The sequence below is a fragment of the Oncorhynchus kisutch genome, linkage group LG8 (genome assembly GCF_002021735.2).
Source record: "Oncorhynchus kisutch isolate 150728-3 linkage group LG8, Okis_V2, whole genome shotgun sequence".
NCBI classification, from domain to species: domain Eukaryota; kingdom Metazoa; phylum Chordata; class Actinopteri; order Salmoniformes; family Salmonidae; genus Oncorhynchus; species Oncorhynchus kisutch.
The window spans coordinates 73,526,336-73,545,326 of NC_034181.2; the positions used below are offsets into that span (position 1 = coordinate 73,526,336).

At 44.2% G+C, this 18,991-nt stretch overlaps 1 protein-coding gene across 4 annotated transcripts in view; it reads left to right on the forward strand.

Moving 5' to 3' along the window:
• The first annotated feature begins 206 nt into the window (after positions 1–206).
• LOC109895320 (enhancer of mRNA-decapping protein 3-like) overlaps positions 207–18,991 on the forward strand; it is a 36,761-nt gene continuing 17,976 nt past the window's right edge. For all 4 annotated transcript variants that reach the window (XR_004210899.1, XM_031831179.1, XM_031831181.1 and 1 more), the window contains exons 1-5: positions 207–317; positions 910–1,084; positions 1,332–1,525; positions 8,948–9,310; positions 18,837–18,990. Coding sequence is in view for 3 of the 4 variants with exons in the window: in XM_031831179.1 (XP_031687039.1) it covers positions 921–1,084; positions 1,332–1,525; positions 8,948–9,310; positions 18,837–18,990 (875 nt within the window). In the remaining variant the exon portion in view is untranslated. The remainder of the gene's footprint in view (positions 318–909; positions 1,085–1,331; positions 1,526–8,947; positions 9,311–18,836; position 18,991) is intronic.

Consider the following 18,991-nt stretch of genomic DNA (forward strand, 5'->3'; position numbering starts at 1 on the left):
GCACACAAACTGAGCACGTTTTATGAGTACATAAGCTATAAACTTGCCATTGGTGCAATGATTTAAAACAACCTTTGTTGGCATTATAAATAATGCCTTAATTGTTTATAATAATTGCATTTACCTTAATACACCTTTGCAGCAACATGTGCCCTCATTGGTGCCCCCCTCCCGCATAAACAATGAATGAACGCTGGTGGGGAAAGCTAAGGAAGTGACGTTGTGAACAGGAAACAACACTGATTCTTCGAGTTCAGAAAGTTTTGTTAGCAAACTAGCAAATTCATCACAAAAAACTCATCATACACAAAAACAAGGTATATTCTTTTCAATTTTACCTGACAGCGTTTAATGAATAACAAAATGGTGGAGAGGATGGCTATATTAATAACCGACGTTAGCCATGATCTCTGATTTAGCTACGCTAACGTTATTTAGTCAACGTTACCGTTCACAGCAATTTGCCAGTAGCTACCTATTTAGTTAGTTAGCTAGGTAGCGTTAGCTAGCCATCTTCTCGAATGGAACAGCTAGCCAATTACGTTATTTGGTTAGTTAGCTAGATACCGATTTAACACAGTGATAGCTAACTAGGGTATTTGACAGCTACATTGCCAGTTTGTTTCCTACCTACCTAGCTAGCTAGCTAGCTAACGATGTAATTGCCAGAGTAGGTAAGTGATAAGTGAGTAGCCAGTTTACGTTAGATAGCTAACGTTAGTAGTAATCTACAAAAGTCGATGGTTACCCCCTGCTGTTAGTCCATTGTATAGCTAATGTAACTGGTATGGAACTCATATTTTAGACCTGTAACCATGTCCTTAGACTGTGTTCCACCATTAATGTCTCATTAGTCAGAAAGCTATAATGTATTTGTGAAGTTGTTGTCTGTCTTCCATATATGCCTAGATCCAGAGAGAATGGCTGCAGACTGGCTGGGAAGTCTGGTGTCAATAAACTGTGGACCAACCCTGGGCATGTACCAGGGAGAAGTGTCATCTGTGGACCAGACTAGTCAGACCATCTCTCTCAGACAACCTTTCCACAATGGGGTCAGGTGCCCTGTCCCTGAGGTCACCTTCAGGTAAGGCTTTCACATGGTGAAGTACAGAAAGATTAGCTTGCGTCACAGATTTCAGGAAATAATTTGCGGTGACAATGACATAGGAGTTGGCATTTGGCAAGACGGCACAAACAGATCTGAGACTCAGGCTACAGACATACTAGTTACATTCTGTGCATTGATCTAGTTATTTCACAAAGACATAGGGGCCTACTTATTTGTTTTAAGCAATCTGCTGTTAACATGTCAATGTTTACATTCTGTGCAGTGCTATGGACATCAGAGAGCTCAAGTTCCTGGATATCCAAACACAAAGTGGTGTCAGCAGAACCAGTGCTGGACAGGGGATCTTGTCTGATTCAGGCGTCATATCTTCAGGGCAGAGTGGTCAGAATAGCAGAGGTGGTTACCCTGCCAACAACACCCATTGCACCACCGCTCCTATTACCATTTTACGCAAAGGTGAGATGAGAGGACTAGTTTGGGAGTTTTATTTTTCAAACTGGTTGCAAGGCCTAGACGCAACATCCCCTCAGGTAACAACAATTGTGCTGGGGGACTTTTTATACACTGGTGGTGGAACACCACCTTCTATCAGCAGTTCTCCAGAAGCCACAAAGAGTGCTGTCTGACTGAGTGCATTTGAATAGGCCACAGCCTTTCTTCTTATGTACAGTGCAATCGGAAAGTATTCAGACCCCTTGACTTTTTCCACATTTTGTTACGTTACAGCATTATAAAATGGATATAAAAAAATCTACACACAATACCACATAATGGCAAAACAAAAACAGGTTTTTAGAAATGTTTGCAAATGTATTAAATATCAGAAATACCTTATTTAAATATTCAGACCCTTTGCTATGAGACTCAAAATTGAGCTTTGGTGCATCCTGTTTCCATAGACCCCCCCCCCCCCCCCCAGTCTAAACTGAGCAATCGGGAGAGAATGGCCTCGGCAGGGAGGTAACCAAGAACCCAGTGGTCACTCTGATAGAGCTCCAGAGTTCCTCTATGAGGAAGGACACTCCATCAATCAGCACTCCACCAGTCAGGCCTTTATGGTAGAGTGGCCAGACGGAAGCCACTCCTCAGTAAAAGGCACATGACAGCCCACTTGGAGTTTGCCAAAAGGCACCTAAAGGATTCTCAGACCATAAAAAACAAGACTCTCTGGCCTGAAGAAACCAAGACTGAACTCTGGCCCGAATGCCAAGCGTCACGTCTAGAGGAAAGAGACAAATGAAGTGTACAGCCTGCGAAAAAACAAAGGAGGGCTCATGCCTTTCAAGCAACTTTTTTTCAAGTCATCATTAGTCGCATCGTGCAGCCTTACAATGTATTAAAAATCAAAACATATAGCCCAACGTTTGTAGAACAACTAAAGTTACATGAATAACTCTAAATTAAGCATATAGGAGTAGCTATTTCTTTGTTAACCGCTCAACACAGAATAGCCGCACGTGCGCACTCCCTCAAATCATTTGGAGAAAATATTTATATTTTATTCAGCTATGTTCAATTGTATTCTTCATACTATAAAATAATGGCACAGAATTCTAAGCAAATCTTGTTGCTAAATGAACTAGTGTAGACTACAGCTATTTGGCATATCCAGATCAGGGCCTAACATAAGAATAATTCAGAGTATGTGTTTCTGTTCTTCTGAAATAGACTACTTTTTCTTCATATCATGTTTCTTTAGACCTGTTTAAAATAAATAATAGATTTATTGTGAAGGTGTAGGCTATATTACATGGATTTATTAGACTTTTTCTAAAGGTCTGCAGCAGTGGCTTGTAGGCTATGTGTGGAAGCCAGGAGATGCTAAATGTGTTTGTTAGTTAACGGTCAATTACCGTGAGACCGACCAGTTATTTGTTTGACAATCACCGGCTGATTAAATTTCGTGACCGCCACAGTTCTGGTCATGTAACAGAATGTGGAAAAAGTCAAGGGGTCTGAATGCACTATATATTGCACCAGACTCTTACACCATTTATTTAACCTTTTTATTTAACCATCACACTCAATGACTACATACATTTTTATCTCTGCCTCTGTTGCTTATGTGTGCTAGATGTAGGCTAATGCATTTGACCTGCACTATATTTAGCCACTTCATGTGTTTACTCATTGAATTTGGTGCCAACTGTAACAGTTAATCCCATTTAGAAAGTACACTCAACACATTATCACATTGGGAACGAGGCTATTTCTCAATTATGACATGTTTACATAAGACAGTTTAAGCACAGCCATGAACGTATTTCCCGCTATCTGTGATTATAGAGCAGAAAGTTCTCATTGTTGATCTTTTTCCTTATTCAGTGACAGGAGGAGATGTGAAACTACAAGTATCAGTGTCACATGTAAACCCACTCACTAATCTCTAGGATCTGCACAGTTTGTCAGCAGTCATTGAAGCCGAGCCAACACATTGCTTCACCTGGCATTTTTAAATATTTTTGATTATAGTAACATTTATGCACTTGTCTTTTCTGAGAGACACCTAGGCTCTGTGGGTAGGAAGGGAAAGGTTACACTGTTTTACCTGACCGGCACATTCATACATTTAGAGCCTTTGTTTCTTTTGTTTGGTCCCTGCTCTGTTATTTCTGTTTATCAGACACAGAAATCCCTGCAGTGTTTTGGGCACAAATGTTTTAGTAAATGATTAACTTTGATGTACTATGAGAATACTTTTCTGTCATTTCTGCCAGGTAAAATGACCACAACCATAATCAAATCAAATTTGATTAACAATACAACAGGTGTAGGTAGACCTTACAGTGAAATGATTACTTATGAGCCCTTAACCAACAATGCAGTTAAAAAAAATATGGATAAGAAATAAAGTAACAAGTAATTAAAGAGCAGCAGTAAAATAACAATAGCGAGACCATATATAGGGGGGTACCGGTACAGAGTCAATGCGCGGGGGCACCGGTTAGTTGAGGTAATATGTACATATAGGTAGAGTTATTAAAGTGACTATGCATACATGATAACAGAGAGTAGCAACGGTGTGGGGGTGTGGGGGGGGGGGCAGGATGCTCTCGAAGGTGCCGCTGTAGAATCTTTTGAGGATCTGAGGACCCATGCCAAATCTTTTTAGTCTCTTGAGGGGAATAGGTTTTGTCGTGCCCTCTTTACGACTGTCTTGGTGTGCTTGGACCATGTATGTTTGTTGGTGATGTGGACGCCAAGGAACTTGAAGCTCTCAACCTGCTCCACTGCAGCCCCGTCGATGAGAATGGGGGCGTGCTCGGTCCTCTTTTTCCTTTAGTCCACAATCATCTCCTTTGTCTTGATCACGTTGAGGGAGAGGGTGTTGTCCTGGCACCACACGGCCAGGTCTCTGACCTCCTCCCCATAGGCTGTCTCTTTGGTGTTGTGTCATCGGCAAACTTAAAGATGGTGATGGAGTCGTGCTTGGCCGTGCAGTCATGAGTGAACAGGGAGTGCAGGAGTAGACTGAGCACGCACCCCTGAAGGGCCCCTGTGTTGAGGATCAGCGTGGCGGATGTGTTGTTACCTACCCTTACCACCTGGGGGCGGCCCATCAGGAAGTCTAGGATCCAGTTACGGAGGGAGGTGTTTAGTCCCAGGGTCCTTAGCTTATTGGTGAGCTTTGAGGGCACTATGGTGTTGAACGCTGAGCTGTAGTCAATGAATAGCATTCTCACATAATGTTAAATTTGTCCAGGTGGGAAAGGGCAGTGTGAAGTGCAATTGAGATTGCATCATCTGTGGATCTGTTGGGGAACTATGGAAATTGGAGTGGATCTAGGGTTTCTGGGATAATGGTGTTGATATGAGACATGACCAGCTTTTCAAAGCACTTCATGGCTACAGACATGAGTGCTACGGGTCGGTAGTCATTTAGGCAGGTTACCTTAGTGTTCCTGGGCACAGGCACTATTGTGGTCTGCTTAAAACATGTTGGTTTTACAGACTTGGACAGGGAGAGGTTGAAAATGTCATTGAAGACACTTGCCAGTTGGTCAGCACATGCTCACCGTACAAGTCCTGGTAATCCGTCTGGCCTTGCGGCTTTGTGAATGTTGACCTGTTTAGAGGTCTTACTCACATCTGCTGCGGAAGGCATGATCACACAGTCTTCCGGAACAACTGGTTCTCGCATGCATGTTTCAGTGTTATTTGCTTGGAAGCGAGCATAGAGGTGGTTTTGCTCGTCTGGTAGGCTTGTGTCACTGGGCAGCTCTCGGCTGTGCTTCACTTTTGTAGTCTGTAATGGTTTACAAGCCCTGCCACATCCAACGAGCGTCAGAGCCGGTGTAGTACGATTCAGTCTTAGTTCTGTAATGACGCTTTGCCTGTTTGATGGTTCGTCGGAGGGCATAGCAGGATTTCTTATAAGCTTCTTATAAGTCTGCTCCTTGAAAGCGGCAGCTCTAGCCTTTAGCTCAGTGGGGATGTTGCCTGTAATCCATGGCTTCTGGTTGGGGTATGTACTACGGTCACTGAGGGGACGATGTCATAGACGCACTTATTGATGAAGCCAATGACTGATGTGGTGTACTCCTCAATGCCATCGGAGGAATCCCAGAACATATTCCAGTCTGTGCTAGCAAAACAGTCCTGTAGCTTAGCATCTGCTTCATCTGAACACTTTCTTATTAATCTAGTCACTGGTGCTTCCTGCTTTAATTTCTTGCTTGTAAGCAGGAATCAGGAGGATAGAATTATGGTCAGATTTGCCAAATGTAGGGCGAGGGAGAGCTTTGTATGTGTCTCTGTGTGTGGAGTAAATGTGGTCCAGAGTCGTCCCCCCCCCCCCCCCCCCCTCCCCCCCCCCCCCCCCTCCCCCCTCCCCCCTCCCCCCCTTGGTTGCACATTTAACATGCTGATAGAAATTTCGTAAAACGGATTTAAGTTTCCCTGCATTAAAGTCCCCGGCTACTAGGATCGCCGCCTCTGGGTGAGGGTTTTCTTGTTTGCTTATGGCGGAATACAGCTCCTTCAATGCTGTCTTAGTGCCAGCCTCAGTCTGTGGTGGTATGTAAACAGCTACGAAAAATACAGATGAAAACTCTCTAGGTAGATAGTGTAGTCTACAGATTATCATGAGATACTCTACCTCAGGTGAGCAATAGCTCGAGACTTCCTTAGATATCGTGCACCAGCTGTTATTTGCAAAAATACATAGTCCGCCGCTCTTTGTCTTACCAGATGCCACTGTTTTGTCCTGCCGGTAGAGTTTATAACCAGCCAGCTGTATGTTGAATGTATCGTCGTTCAGCCACGACTCCGTTGAGCATAAGATATTACAGTTTTAAATATCCCGTTGGTAGTTTAATCTTAATCTCGATTTTTTTCTACAGAGATTGCATGTTTGCTAACAGAATGGAAGGAAGTGGGGGTTTATTCGATCGCCTACGAATTCTCAGGAGGCAGCCTGCCCTCTAGCCACTTTGTCTCAGCCACCTCTTCACACAAATAACGGGTATCTGGGCTTGTTCCCGAGAAAGCAGGAAATCATTCGCATCGGGCTCCTCAGACTCGTTAAAGGAAAAAAAGGATTCTGGTGAGTAATCGCAGTCCTGATGTCCAGAAATAATTTTCGGTCACAAGAGACGGTAGTGGCAACATTATGTACAAAATAAGTGAAAAAGTAAGTTATAAACGAACAAAAAAACACAATCGGTTGGGGACATGTAAAACGTCAGCTTTCTTCTCCGGCTCCATTGTTACATAAAACAGCGACCAATTTAAAATAGCTACTTAATAGTTATCTGCTTAATCAGTCTAGTTTATTTCTGTCTGTCTGGTGAACCGTTGTCCTTTCCTCTAGTCTATGGTTTCACTAGGTTACTGTTAACAAGCCTGTGCGTGGAAGCATCCTGGCACTGTTTGCAATGCTGTGACTTCCCCAGATTCCCATAGCGTGCAAAAGGCTTGTACCAAAGTTCCTCTTTACAATACGTGTGTGACTAAGATCAATAAACATTCCCCCCTCGCTGTGTCTGCTCCTAAAGAGGTTATGCAAGGCCTGGCTTACGTGCCCTTCTGTTCTCAGTATCCTCACCCTCCCTCTCTCCTGCTCAGCACAGGACCCCCCCACAGGAAGCCATGTTGTCCCAGTGGCAGTGCGCTTGGAAGGGGCCAGGCCATATCAATTGTGGAAGCACTGTTTACCTTTGGATTTTTTATTTTAATCTCCAGATTCTTGGGCCAACAGCCAAGGGAGCTAATGCACAAATTGCATGAGCCTGAAGTTCTGAGTGGCAGGGGCTGGGCTGACCCTTTCACATCAATGCCATGCCCCAAACCAGCCCCTTAGCAGGGGGCCATAGAAAGAAAGGGAGGTGGGGTTACGGACTACTTATTCAAGAACATGGGCTGTACAAATGATTTGTAATTATCTGACAGTATTTATGGGAGATTTAGGATGGGAATGTAGGAATTAAATGAATTATGCATAGTCCTCTGCAAATCGAGTGGATTATCTTGGATCCAAACAGACCTTGATAAATTAAGAGGGTAATTGGGGGAAAAAATAGCTTAAAAAAAATAAAAATGAAATCCATATAAGCATGTTCCTATACATGCTATCAGTCCTTTGTTTTTCCTGTGCCCCTGGTACATACCATTAAGTGTACAGTAAAGCTCTTCCTTTCTGTTCTTGATTGGACTGACACACACACACACACAGAGGGAGTTGTTGCGGGTGACTGACATGGTTTTCCTTCTGTCAGTCTTACCTTGCATGTGAAGACATTTCTCTCCACACAACACAGCAACATGTTGACAAGCCTCACACGCTTTCACAGCACGCTGTCATTCACTTCAGTTTTGCGCCTGTGTGTTTATCTCACCGGTGTCATTGTGATTCATTTTCCTGTACGAGTATTGGCCAACATTTGCTTGTAACATGTGTAACTTTAGTATGGGTCATGTTTAATCATTGTTTGAAATGTAGTTCACCGTGTAGTTTCAGTCAATTATTTTTCACATGGCTCAAGTTCATGTTTTGTTCAAATATCTCAGCTCTCCTTGAGCCTAAGATTCTTACACCTCTCCACATTTTCACATCAATTCTATCAGACACTAGTACTAACTTGGTGTTCATTATTCTCTGCTTGACTTGGAGCATTGCCCAGTGCATTCAGGCATCTGATTCACTGAGATTTACAATAGACCTGTAGGTAATTACACTCTGTGTGGTCTCATTGTAAAATGTTTGCCTATGTTGAAAAGCCAATGCACACATATGAACAGATTTTTTTTTTTAAGCAGTCCCTCACTCCCCTCCATTGTCGAAAATACATTGATATAGTAGCAGGTCTCGGATCAGTCGGTGTGATCGGGTGACAATGCCATTGTGACAACAGTAGTGTGTACGTGACTTGACTGAGAGTCTTGGTGTGTATCTTGCGTGAGAGCCTAAAGTACCTAGCTGTCAGTGTGACACATGCGTGCGGCTGTGCCTCTCTCTCTCTCTCTCTAGGTTAGCGTGAGACCTCATCACAGTTAGGGTTGAACACCCGGTTTTTCCAGTTATTTTTTTTCCAGTTGGTTCTTTTTGATTTGTTAGTGCGCCATGCATGTATCTAAACATTGTGTGTTGAGGATTGTTTGTTGGTAGAAAACTACTAGCCTGTATTATTAATGTGCTATTGATGTTGCTTGTTATATAACTGTAGCTCCTGATACAGCCATAGGATAAGATCAGTATTGAGGACACATTAGAGAGCAGACTGGAGTCCTGACAGAGATTAATGGACTCCAGTCTGAAATATTACCCTCTTAACTGGGATTAATGTGCACCATAATTTCTAGTCAGGCTATAGGCATATGTATTGTAAAAAATAATTTGGAGTTAATCATCCTCCTAATGTCTTGATTCATATTCTTCAGGTCCTCCAGCATCATCTAGTAACCGAGGGCCAAACCAGGCCACGCCGAAGAAGAACGGAGTGAAGAACGGAGGAGGTGGAGGGCAGATGAGGCTCGGGGATGACGAGTGTTTTGGTGTTGACATGGACGAGGGTCTGGACACAGACTTTGACTTTGAGGCAAACCTGGCACTGTTCGACAAGGCAGCCGTGTTCTTGCAGATTGATGGCACAGATTACAATGGGGTACGTTCCCGTGGTACGCCCGGTGGCGAACGTGGTACACCCACACGTTACCGTCACGACGAGAACATCCTGGAGGTCAAACCAGTCATCTACCGGCAGATCACGGTCCCACAACACGGGGGCAAAGAGTACTGCACTGGTAAGAGAGAGAACACAACACATTGGCTCCATTCACATTCACCATGAGAGAGAGAGCGCGCACCCTCCTCCATTCACATATATATCACACATCCACATCTAGAAACCTGCTGCCCTGAGGGTTAGACAGATAGAGCACTCTCCATTCACATCTGTCATCACACATTCACTTCCAGAGGCCTGTCTGCCAGTGCCCTTAGGCCCTGAGTGTCTCTCATCCCAGCCGCTGGATCTATTGAGGCTACAGTAGACCCATGGGTTTGGCTAAGCGAGCCAGACTAGTGGAGAGACAGGACATTGTGTACAGTTCTAAAATAGGCCTTAAACTAACATGCAAGAAGAAAAATGCCCCAGTAATTGGACGCAACCGTGAGGAATTACAACGGTGTCGGTATTCTCAGTGAAGCCCATCGGGCTGGAGATGTGATGGGGGAGAGATATAGGTTCCGGTCACAGCCCAGCCCGTGTGCAGCGTGCGGTGAAGAGGCTGAGCCTCTCCCTCTCAGTAATCACTGCTTGCTTCTCCCTAAGGAGTGACACACCCACCTAATGAGCTAGTCTTCTCTGTCCATACAGATACTAGAATGTTTTTCGTGTAGCTCAGAGATGGGAAAACCACTGTAGATTGGTGACTCATTCAACCAAAGAATCGGGATTAAAAACATCTTTTTTTTTGTCCCTCTGTAAAATTAAAAGAATTGATGACCGACACAAGTTCTACCCTCAGGATGTTTTTTGTTGCATGCGTGTCTTGCGGACCGGTGACAATGATTGTTGTGTTTCCTTTGGAAACTAGTTGAATTCCCCCTCCATGTCAGTGACTTTAGACAGAAATAGTGTAAGTTCTCAGAGTGACAGTGTGGGTCTAATGTAGGCCTACCTCTTGTGCTTCTGTGATGCAACACTGAAACTCTTTGCTGGGTGTGGGTTTGACTGTCTCCTATAGGCCAGAAAGGGCCTCTCACTTCCGCAATGTGCTGGGCTGGCTGGGATCCTACTCTGGTTGCTCTTTTGATTGTGGCAGCAGGTGACTTTTGAGCTCACTGCCACACCACACCATGCAGTCCCAGTCCATCTCTGGGAAGAGGAGCTGCTCTTCCACACCTCAACAACACTCTTTATAAGTGTGTTATATAATTGGTTTCATACAGGAGATAAGTGAATGGCACACTATGCTAGGCCCCTGGCCTGGATTCCAAGGTGTGACAAGAAGAGCAACACCTATCACTCTGGCTCTGCTGGACCAATCACTACACTGTAAGGATAGGGGATCAGTACCAGTCAAATCTGGTTTCTGGTGTTGGCATAAAGTGGTATAGGTCTTAGTGGAACACAAGCACACACACACACACTCACACACATGCTTGCGCTCTCATTAGGGAAAAGAGGATAGCGATGCCAATACCATCGCTATTAGTCATAGAATGCATTTTGTGCCCCCATGGAGATAGGAGTGTTTTGCTTCTATTACCAGCTGACTAAATACTCCCAGACGAAGATATTACACTGATGCACCTCGCTGGATAGCTTAATCCACCACATGACTCACTACATGCATGTGAGCCCTAGCCTCAAATAGCCCGCTACACTACAGTACATACTGTACCGACATACAGGTATGTGCAAAGTGCAGCAGTTCTTAGAAAGGGTTATGACGTTGGCACTTTTTTCTAAGAAGCCTAACATGGCCGCCAGCCAGCGTTATCATGGCGACAGCAGTGCAGTGACTATGAAGACAACAATGCGGGCCAGGTGGCCATTAAAAGCCTTGCCCCTGGTGCTGAGAACTGGGAGCTGAATGTGGACGCTTTTCTCTTTTTACCGAACGGGCTGGGCAGGTCTGCTACCTCTGCCTCTTTCTGCCTGAATGCTGTCATGCTAAGCCCCATCCTCTGTACCTTGTAATTATCAGACCGCTCTGAGCTTTACATAAACAGCACCTCTCATAGTCACACACAGGTTACCACTCAAATGGCACCCTATTCCCTATATAGTGCTCTAATTTTGCTAAGGGCCCATAGGGAATAGGGTGCCATTTGGGATGCAACCACACTACATGTGGAACAAACCCTTACCCTACTCCAGGCTGCTCTCACCTGAATCCATTCCTATCCACTGTAAACATTTAAATCAACAACATGAGACAACAGAAAAGGGGTTAGGAAAACAAATGTTTGGCGTTGGGATAACATATTGTCTGTCTGCACATAGACATGTATGTGGTGCATCATTGGCCTTATTATTCAGTTTAGGTGGAAAAGGCATAGGTCTACTCTCCTTTGCTAATTCCTATGCGTGTTAAACCACTCCTCATCTACACGTTGGCACCTTAATTGGGGCGGACGGGTACATGGTAATGGCTGGAATGGAAAAAATGGAAAGGTATCAACAACATCAAACACATTCAGTTTGCTCCGTTCCAACCATTATTATGAACCTTCCTCCCCTCAGCAGCCTCCACTGCAACACATGTACTCAAATCTCTTCACTGTAAACACACTAAAGCCACAGAACAAATCACTGCCCTGCAAACTACCTTTGAATTAGAGAGTGACAGGAGAGCGAGCTGAGAACAGGTATTTTATTCACAACTATTGATTCCACTGGTCCGGTGGCATGAGAGCAAATGGAACTTTATATTTAAATTCTTGTACCTTTTTCTCCCTAATTTCGATTTTGTCTCATCGCTACAGAGCGCGATGAGCCAAGTAAAGCCGCCCGGCCAAACCCTCCCCTAACCCGGACGATCCTGGGCCAATTGTGTGCCGCCCTGTGGGACTCCCAGTTGTGACACAACCTGGGATGCAGTGCCTTAGACCGCTGCGCCACTCAAGAGGCCCTCAAATGGAACTTCCTAATCAATTGACCTGCATTAATCTTAGTTATGAGGGCTGAGGTTTTGGAGGGTCTGGAATGTTAGAGGCTCACAGCCCCTTGGTACTGCAGCAGTAACAGGCCTGTAGTCTGGAGGGGCCTTGTGAAACCTCGCTCCTTGTTCTCTCTCTCTCTTTCCCCCCCCCCCCCTCCTCTCTCAGCACCAGCCCTAATCACCCATGGCCCGCTTCCACCCTGCGTGTGTGTATTGATTTCAGCTTCAATGTTGTCATGCTTGAAGGATTGCTTCCAGGTCAGTTTATTTTACTGCGGCTGTGTGCTCCTGGCTACCCGGTTGAGCATTGCGTGTAGTGGAGTGTGAGAGAGAGAGAGAGTACACCGGATCGGGGTGGGGTGCTCTAGCAGGGGAATTCCTTACAAACACATCTAGCTGGGGGGGATGGTCAAAAGGCAATTCGATCATAGTGCAACTCCCACCTCTCTCTCTCCCTTTCCCTCTCCTCAGTGGCAGGTTGCATAACAAGGAGAAGTTGACTTTGCTGTGTGCTTTTCGCTCACATGATTGTCCGAAGAACGGCGCAGCAGTGTAGACTGGGTTTCTCCCACCCCACTGTAGTATATTACCTGTCTTTGGATTGGAACAGTGGGAGGGATGTGGAGATACGAACAGGAAAGGGATAAGGTTAATTTCACCCAGGCACGACATCCGTCTATCTGCTGTTTGCAGGTGTGTGTTTGCATGTCACACTGCGTGTGTTATGCCCTGAGTGATATGCCTGTGTGTTTCTGATAGCTGCATACGTGCCTGCATGCACACAATACATGAGGAGCGAGGCCACGCTGAGCACTCAATAGCCAGGCCAACACTTACCTGCTTCACTATCAAAGGGATATTGAGCCGTGCAGCCCCTTTAGCCAGTCTTTGTTCCTCTCTAGACTAATGTGCCATGGGCTATAGGTAGAGATTAGCACAGGGCTCTTTAAAGGGCTCTGTGAGCAGCTACCAGAATAATGACATGGTTGTGGCAGTACCTAGGAACCATGTTCCCTGGGCTGGTCTTTCCTAGATATCCTCTACTGTTGTTGAGACTCAGACTTGACCAGAGTAGTAGAGATATAGATAGATATCTATATAAACACACACACACACACAGTGTATTCGGAAAGTATTCAAACCCCTTGACTTTTTCCACATTTCGTTACATTACAGCCTTATTCTAAAATTGATTAAATATTGTTTTTCCTCAATCTACACACAATCCACCACAATGACAAAGCAAAAACAGGTTTTTAGAAATGTTTACTAATTTACAAAAAAATTGAAATATTAAATTTACATAAGTATTCAGACCCTTTACGCAGTACTTTGTTGAAGCACCTTTGGCAGCGATTACAACGTTGAGTCTTCTAGTCTTCCTGACTAGTCTCCTGCTGCTGAAAAACATCTGCACAGCATGATGCTGCCACCACCATGCTTCACTGTAGGGATGATGCCAGGTTTCCTCCAGACGTGACGCTTCGCATTCAGGCCAAAGAGTTGTTGGTCATCGGGTTGTTGGTCACCTCCGTGACCAGGGGCCTTCTCCCCCAATTGGTCAGCTTGGGTGGCCAGCTCTGGGAAGAGTCTTGGTTTTTCAAAACTTCTTCCATTTAAGAATGATGGAGGCCACTGTGTTCTTGGGGACCTTCAATGCTGCAGACATATTTTGGTACCCTTCCCCAGATCTGTGCCTAGACACAATCCTGTCTCGGAGCTCTACAGACAATTCCTTTGACCTCATGGCTTGGTTTTTGCTCTGACATGCACTGTCAACTGTGGGACCTTATATAGACAGGTGTGTGCCTTTCCGAATCATGTCCAATCAATTGAATTTTCCATATGTGGACTCCAATCAAGTTGTAGAAACATCTCAAGGCTGATCAATGGAAACAGGATGCACCTGTACCAATCAAAAGTTTACCTTTATTTTTACTATTTTCTACATTGTAGAATAATAGTGAAGACATCAAAACTATGAAATAACACACATGGAATCATGTAGTAACCAATAAAGTGTTAAACAAATCAAAATATATTTTATATTTAAGATTCTTCGAAGTAGCCACCTTTTACCTTGACAGCTTTGCACACTCTTGGCATTCTCTCAACCAGTTTCATGAGGTAGTCACCTGGAATGCATTTTTTTTTTTTCAATTAAACCTTTATTTAACTAGGCAAGTCAGTTAAGAACAAATTCTTATTTGCAATGATGGCTTACCCTGGCCAAACCCGGACGACGCTGGGCCAGTTGTGCACCGCTCTATGGGACTCCCAATCACGGCCGGATGTGATACAGCCTGGATTCGAACTAGGGTGTTTGTAGTGATGCCTCAAGCACTGAGATGCAGTGCCTAAGCCGGCTGTGCCACTCGGGAACCCAATTAACAAGTGTGCCTTGTTAATTTGTGGAATTTCTTTCCTTCTTAATGCGTTTGAGCCAATTGGTTGTGTTGTGACAAGGTAGGGGTGTATACAGAAGATAGCCCTATTTGGTAAAAGACCAATTCCATATTATGGCAACAGCAGCTCAAATAAGCAAAGAGAAACGACAGTCCATCATTACTTTAAGACATGAAGGTCAGTCAATCTGGAACATTTCAAAAACTTTGATAGTTTCTTCAAGTGCAGTCGCAAAAACCATCAAGCGCTATGATGAAACTGGCTCTCAGGAGGACCGCCACAAGAAAGGAAGACCCAGAGTTTCCTCTGCTGCAGAGGATAAGTTCATTAGAGATAACAGCCTCAGAAATTGCAGCCCAAATAAATGCTTCACAGAGTTCAAGTAATAGACACATCTTAACATCAACTATTCAGAGGAGACCGAGTGAATCAGGCCATCATGGTCAAATTGCTGCGAAGAAACCACTACTAAAGGACACCAATAAGAAGAAGAGACTTGCTTAGGCCAAGAAACAAGAGCAATGGACATTATAATGGTGGATATCTGTCCTTTTGAGATTTTTGGTTCCAATCGCTGTGTCTTTGTGAGATGCAGAGTAGGTGAACGGATGATCTCCGCATGTGTGGTTCCCACTGGGAAGAAGAGTATTCAGGGAAAAGCAGCCAACAAGTACTCAGCCTACGTGGGAACTCCAAGACTGTTGGAAAATCATTCCAGTTGACTACCTCATGAAGCTGGTTGAGAGAATGCCAATTGTGTGCAAAGGTGTCAAGGCAAAGGGTGGCTACTTTGAAGAATCTAACATCCTAAAATATATTTTGATTTGTTTAACACTTTTTTTGTTTACTACATGCTTCCACTTGTGTTATTTCATAGTTTTGATACCTTCACTATTATTCTACAATGTAGAAAATAGTAAAAATGAGTGTGTGTGTGTACACACAGTTGAAGTCGGAAGTTTACATACACTTAGGTTGGAGTCATTAACTCGTTTTTCAACCACTCCACAAATTTCTTGTTAACAAACTATAGTTTTGGCAAGTCGGTTAGGACATCTACTTTGCATAACACAAAAATAGTTTACAGACAGATTATTTCACTTATAATTCACTGTATCACAATTCGAGTGGGTCAGAAGTTTACACACAAAGTTGACTGTGCCTTTAAACAGCTTGGACAATTCCAGAAAATTATGTCATGGCTTTAGAAGCTTCTGATAGGCTAATTGACATCATTTGAGTCAATTGGAGGTGTACCTGTGGATGTATTTCAAGGCCTAACTTCAAACTTAGTGCCTCTTTGCTTGACATCATGGGAAAATCTAAAGAAATCAGCCAAGACCTCAAAAAAATTGTAGACCTCCACAAGTCTGTTTCATCCTTGGGAGCAATTTCCAAACACCTGAAGGTACCACGTTCTTCTGTACAAAAAAATAGTACGCAAGTATAAACACCATGGGACCACACCGCTCAAGGAGACACATTGTCTCCTAGAGATGAACGTACTTTGGTGCAAAAAGTGCAAATCAATCCCAGAACAACAGCAAAGGACCTTGTGAAGATGCTGGAGGAAACAGGTACAAAAGTATCTATATCCACAGTAAAACAAGTCCTATATCGACATAACATGAAAGGCCTCTCAGCAAGGAAGAAGCCACTGCTCCAAAACCGACATAAAAATGCCAGACTACGGTTTGCAACTGCACATGGGGACAAAGATCATACCTTTTGGAGAAATGTCCTCTGGTCTGATAAAACAAAAATAGAACTGTTCGGCAATAATGACCAATGTTATGTTTGGAGGAGAAAGGGGGTGGCTTGCAAGCCGAAGAAGATAGATGGCATCATGAGGGGAAATTATGTGGATATATTGAAGCAACATCTCAAGACATCAGTCAGGAAGTTAAAACTTGGTCGCAAATGGGTCTTCCAAATGGACAATGATCCCAAGCATACTTCCAAAGTTGTGGCAAAGTGGTTTAAGGACAACAAAGCCCTGACCTCAATCGTATAGAAAATGTGTGGGCAGAACTGAAAAAGCGTGTGCGAGCAAGGAGGCCTACAAACCGGACTCAGTTACACCAGCTCTGTCGGGAGGAATGGGCCAAATTTCACCCCAACTTATTGTGGGAAACTTGTGAAAGGCTACCCAAAACCTTTGACCCAAGTTAAACTATTTATAGGCAATGCTACCAAATACTAATTGAGTGTATGTTAACTTCTAACCCACTGGGAATGTGATGAAAGAAATAAAATAAGTCACTAGTATTATTCTGAGATTTCAAATTCTTAAAATAAAGTGGTGATCCGAACTGACCTAAGACAGGGAATTTTTACTCTAAGGTGTATGTAAACTTCTGACTTCAAGTGTGTGTATATATAATGTGTGTGTGTCTTGGAACTGAGTTTTCACTCAAGTCAAACTGCAACTCTCCCACACACACTAGCCATCATCATTGCACACAGGTGTACCAACGAGTACACCTTAACCACCTGTTTTCAAGTTTCCCCTTTGTCATGGTGTTACGCACGCCTCTATGAAGAGGGAACGCAACACCCTGCTACAACTAAACTCTCCGTGAAGCGAAAAAGGTATGGACTGTAGGTGCAAGTAAGGATGACAACAGGCAGAATGTGGTACCGTTTACAAGGACTTTATTCCTTTACACGGTAATATGGGGAAAAGGGGCTGGACGGAACCAAAGCAAAGAAAGTAAATCTCAAAGCCCCCCCTCTCCTATCTTACCTGCCTACCCACTACTTACCTAATTTAGCACCACCTGGTGCCCTAACCAAAATACAAGGGGTGGTCCGCCCAGGTCTTACCTAGTGTGCCTAGACAGCGAATATGCTATGGGTATATGTATGCCCGCGGGCCTCTTGCCTAAACACTCCCAAGGTGCCTTCCCCTTCCCCCCTGGGAACAAATGAAACAGAATATTAAACAATTTCACAAACAAACTAAGAAACAAAGGACGTCAAATAAGCTAAATCTGAGCAACAAACTCACAGAACATACCACTTTCCAGCAATGTACTCCCAGCAAAATCAACCTCTATCACAATCAATCTCAGCAATCCCTACCTCCAGCAAAATCTCTCTAGCAAAATCTCTCTAGCAAAATCTCTCTAGCAAAATCTCTCTAGCAAAATCTCTCTAGCAAAATCTCTCTAGCAAAATCTCTCTAGCAAAATCTCTCTAGCAAAATCTCTCTCCAAAAAGATCTTCCTCCTGAACAGAAGTCTGGCTTTTATATAGCTTCAGAAGGAATGGGTAATTGTAGACAGCTGCGTCTTGACGAGGGGGCGGGGTCAGCTCTCCAATTAGCCCTGGAGTCGACCAATCAGCTGCTTGAGGGATTTCAGGAAGCCATTTCCTAAAATAAACACATATAAATACACAAACTACAACACATAATCTGGGGAACGTAACACATGGTACCTTTACGTTTTGGGTGAGTCCTCTGAGGTGTGACGGTAATGTGTGTGTGGGCCTGGGGGGCTGCTGCTGGTGTCTTTCTCAGCCAAAAGCTCTGGTTATGGGGATGCTGAGGGATCTCAGCAGGGATGAGCTGGAGCGTGTGAACCCAGCCCCTCCAGAAGGCCGTGGTGGATAGCTAGGAGAGGCAGTTCACAGTTTGCATCCTCATGTTTGTCATATTTTGTAAAAGGCTGCCAATCTGTTTGTTGTTGCGTCGGACAACAGTGACAAATGAGGGGAAGAAAGGAATCCTTCCTCCCTCTGTGATGGGAAAGAGATCAGGTCAAGGGAACTGGCTTTCCCAAGGGAACTGGCTTTCCCAAGGGAACTGGCTTTCCCAAGGGAACTGGCTTTCCCAAGGGAACTGGCTTTCCCAAGGGAACTGGCTTTCCCAAGGGAACTGGCTTTCCCAAGGGAACTGGCTTTCCCAAGGGAACTGGCTCCTCGCGTGAGGGGGATGTGCTGCTTTTACATAAACTCCTACTCCTTGAAAATTTCCTGTGTGTGTGTGTGTGTTTGTCCTCATCGTGAAAGTTCATGCTGTTGGTGAATTAGGCCTTGTAGTTCCTTTTGATAATGTCTAGTCACACTGATTATGAGGATTCTATACAGTTCTATTTTTAGTACCATTTCCATATATTTTGGGGGAAAATCTGGAACTTTAAAAAAACTTCTAGTCTCTTCTCATAGCTACATATATTATAATCTGGCACAATAACAACTAATACATGTTTATTTTACCATCTTGTTTCTCTCGCTCCTCTGACTGTAGACTCTGGCCTGGTTGTCCCCAGTGTGTCCTATGAGCTTCACAAGTGTCTTCTGGCCTCAGCGGAGCGGCATGGCCTGTCTCTGGACCGGAGGCTAGAGATGACTGGTGTGTGTGCCAGCCAAATGGCCCTCACTCTACTGGGGGGCCCCAACCGG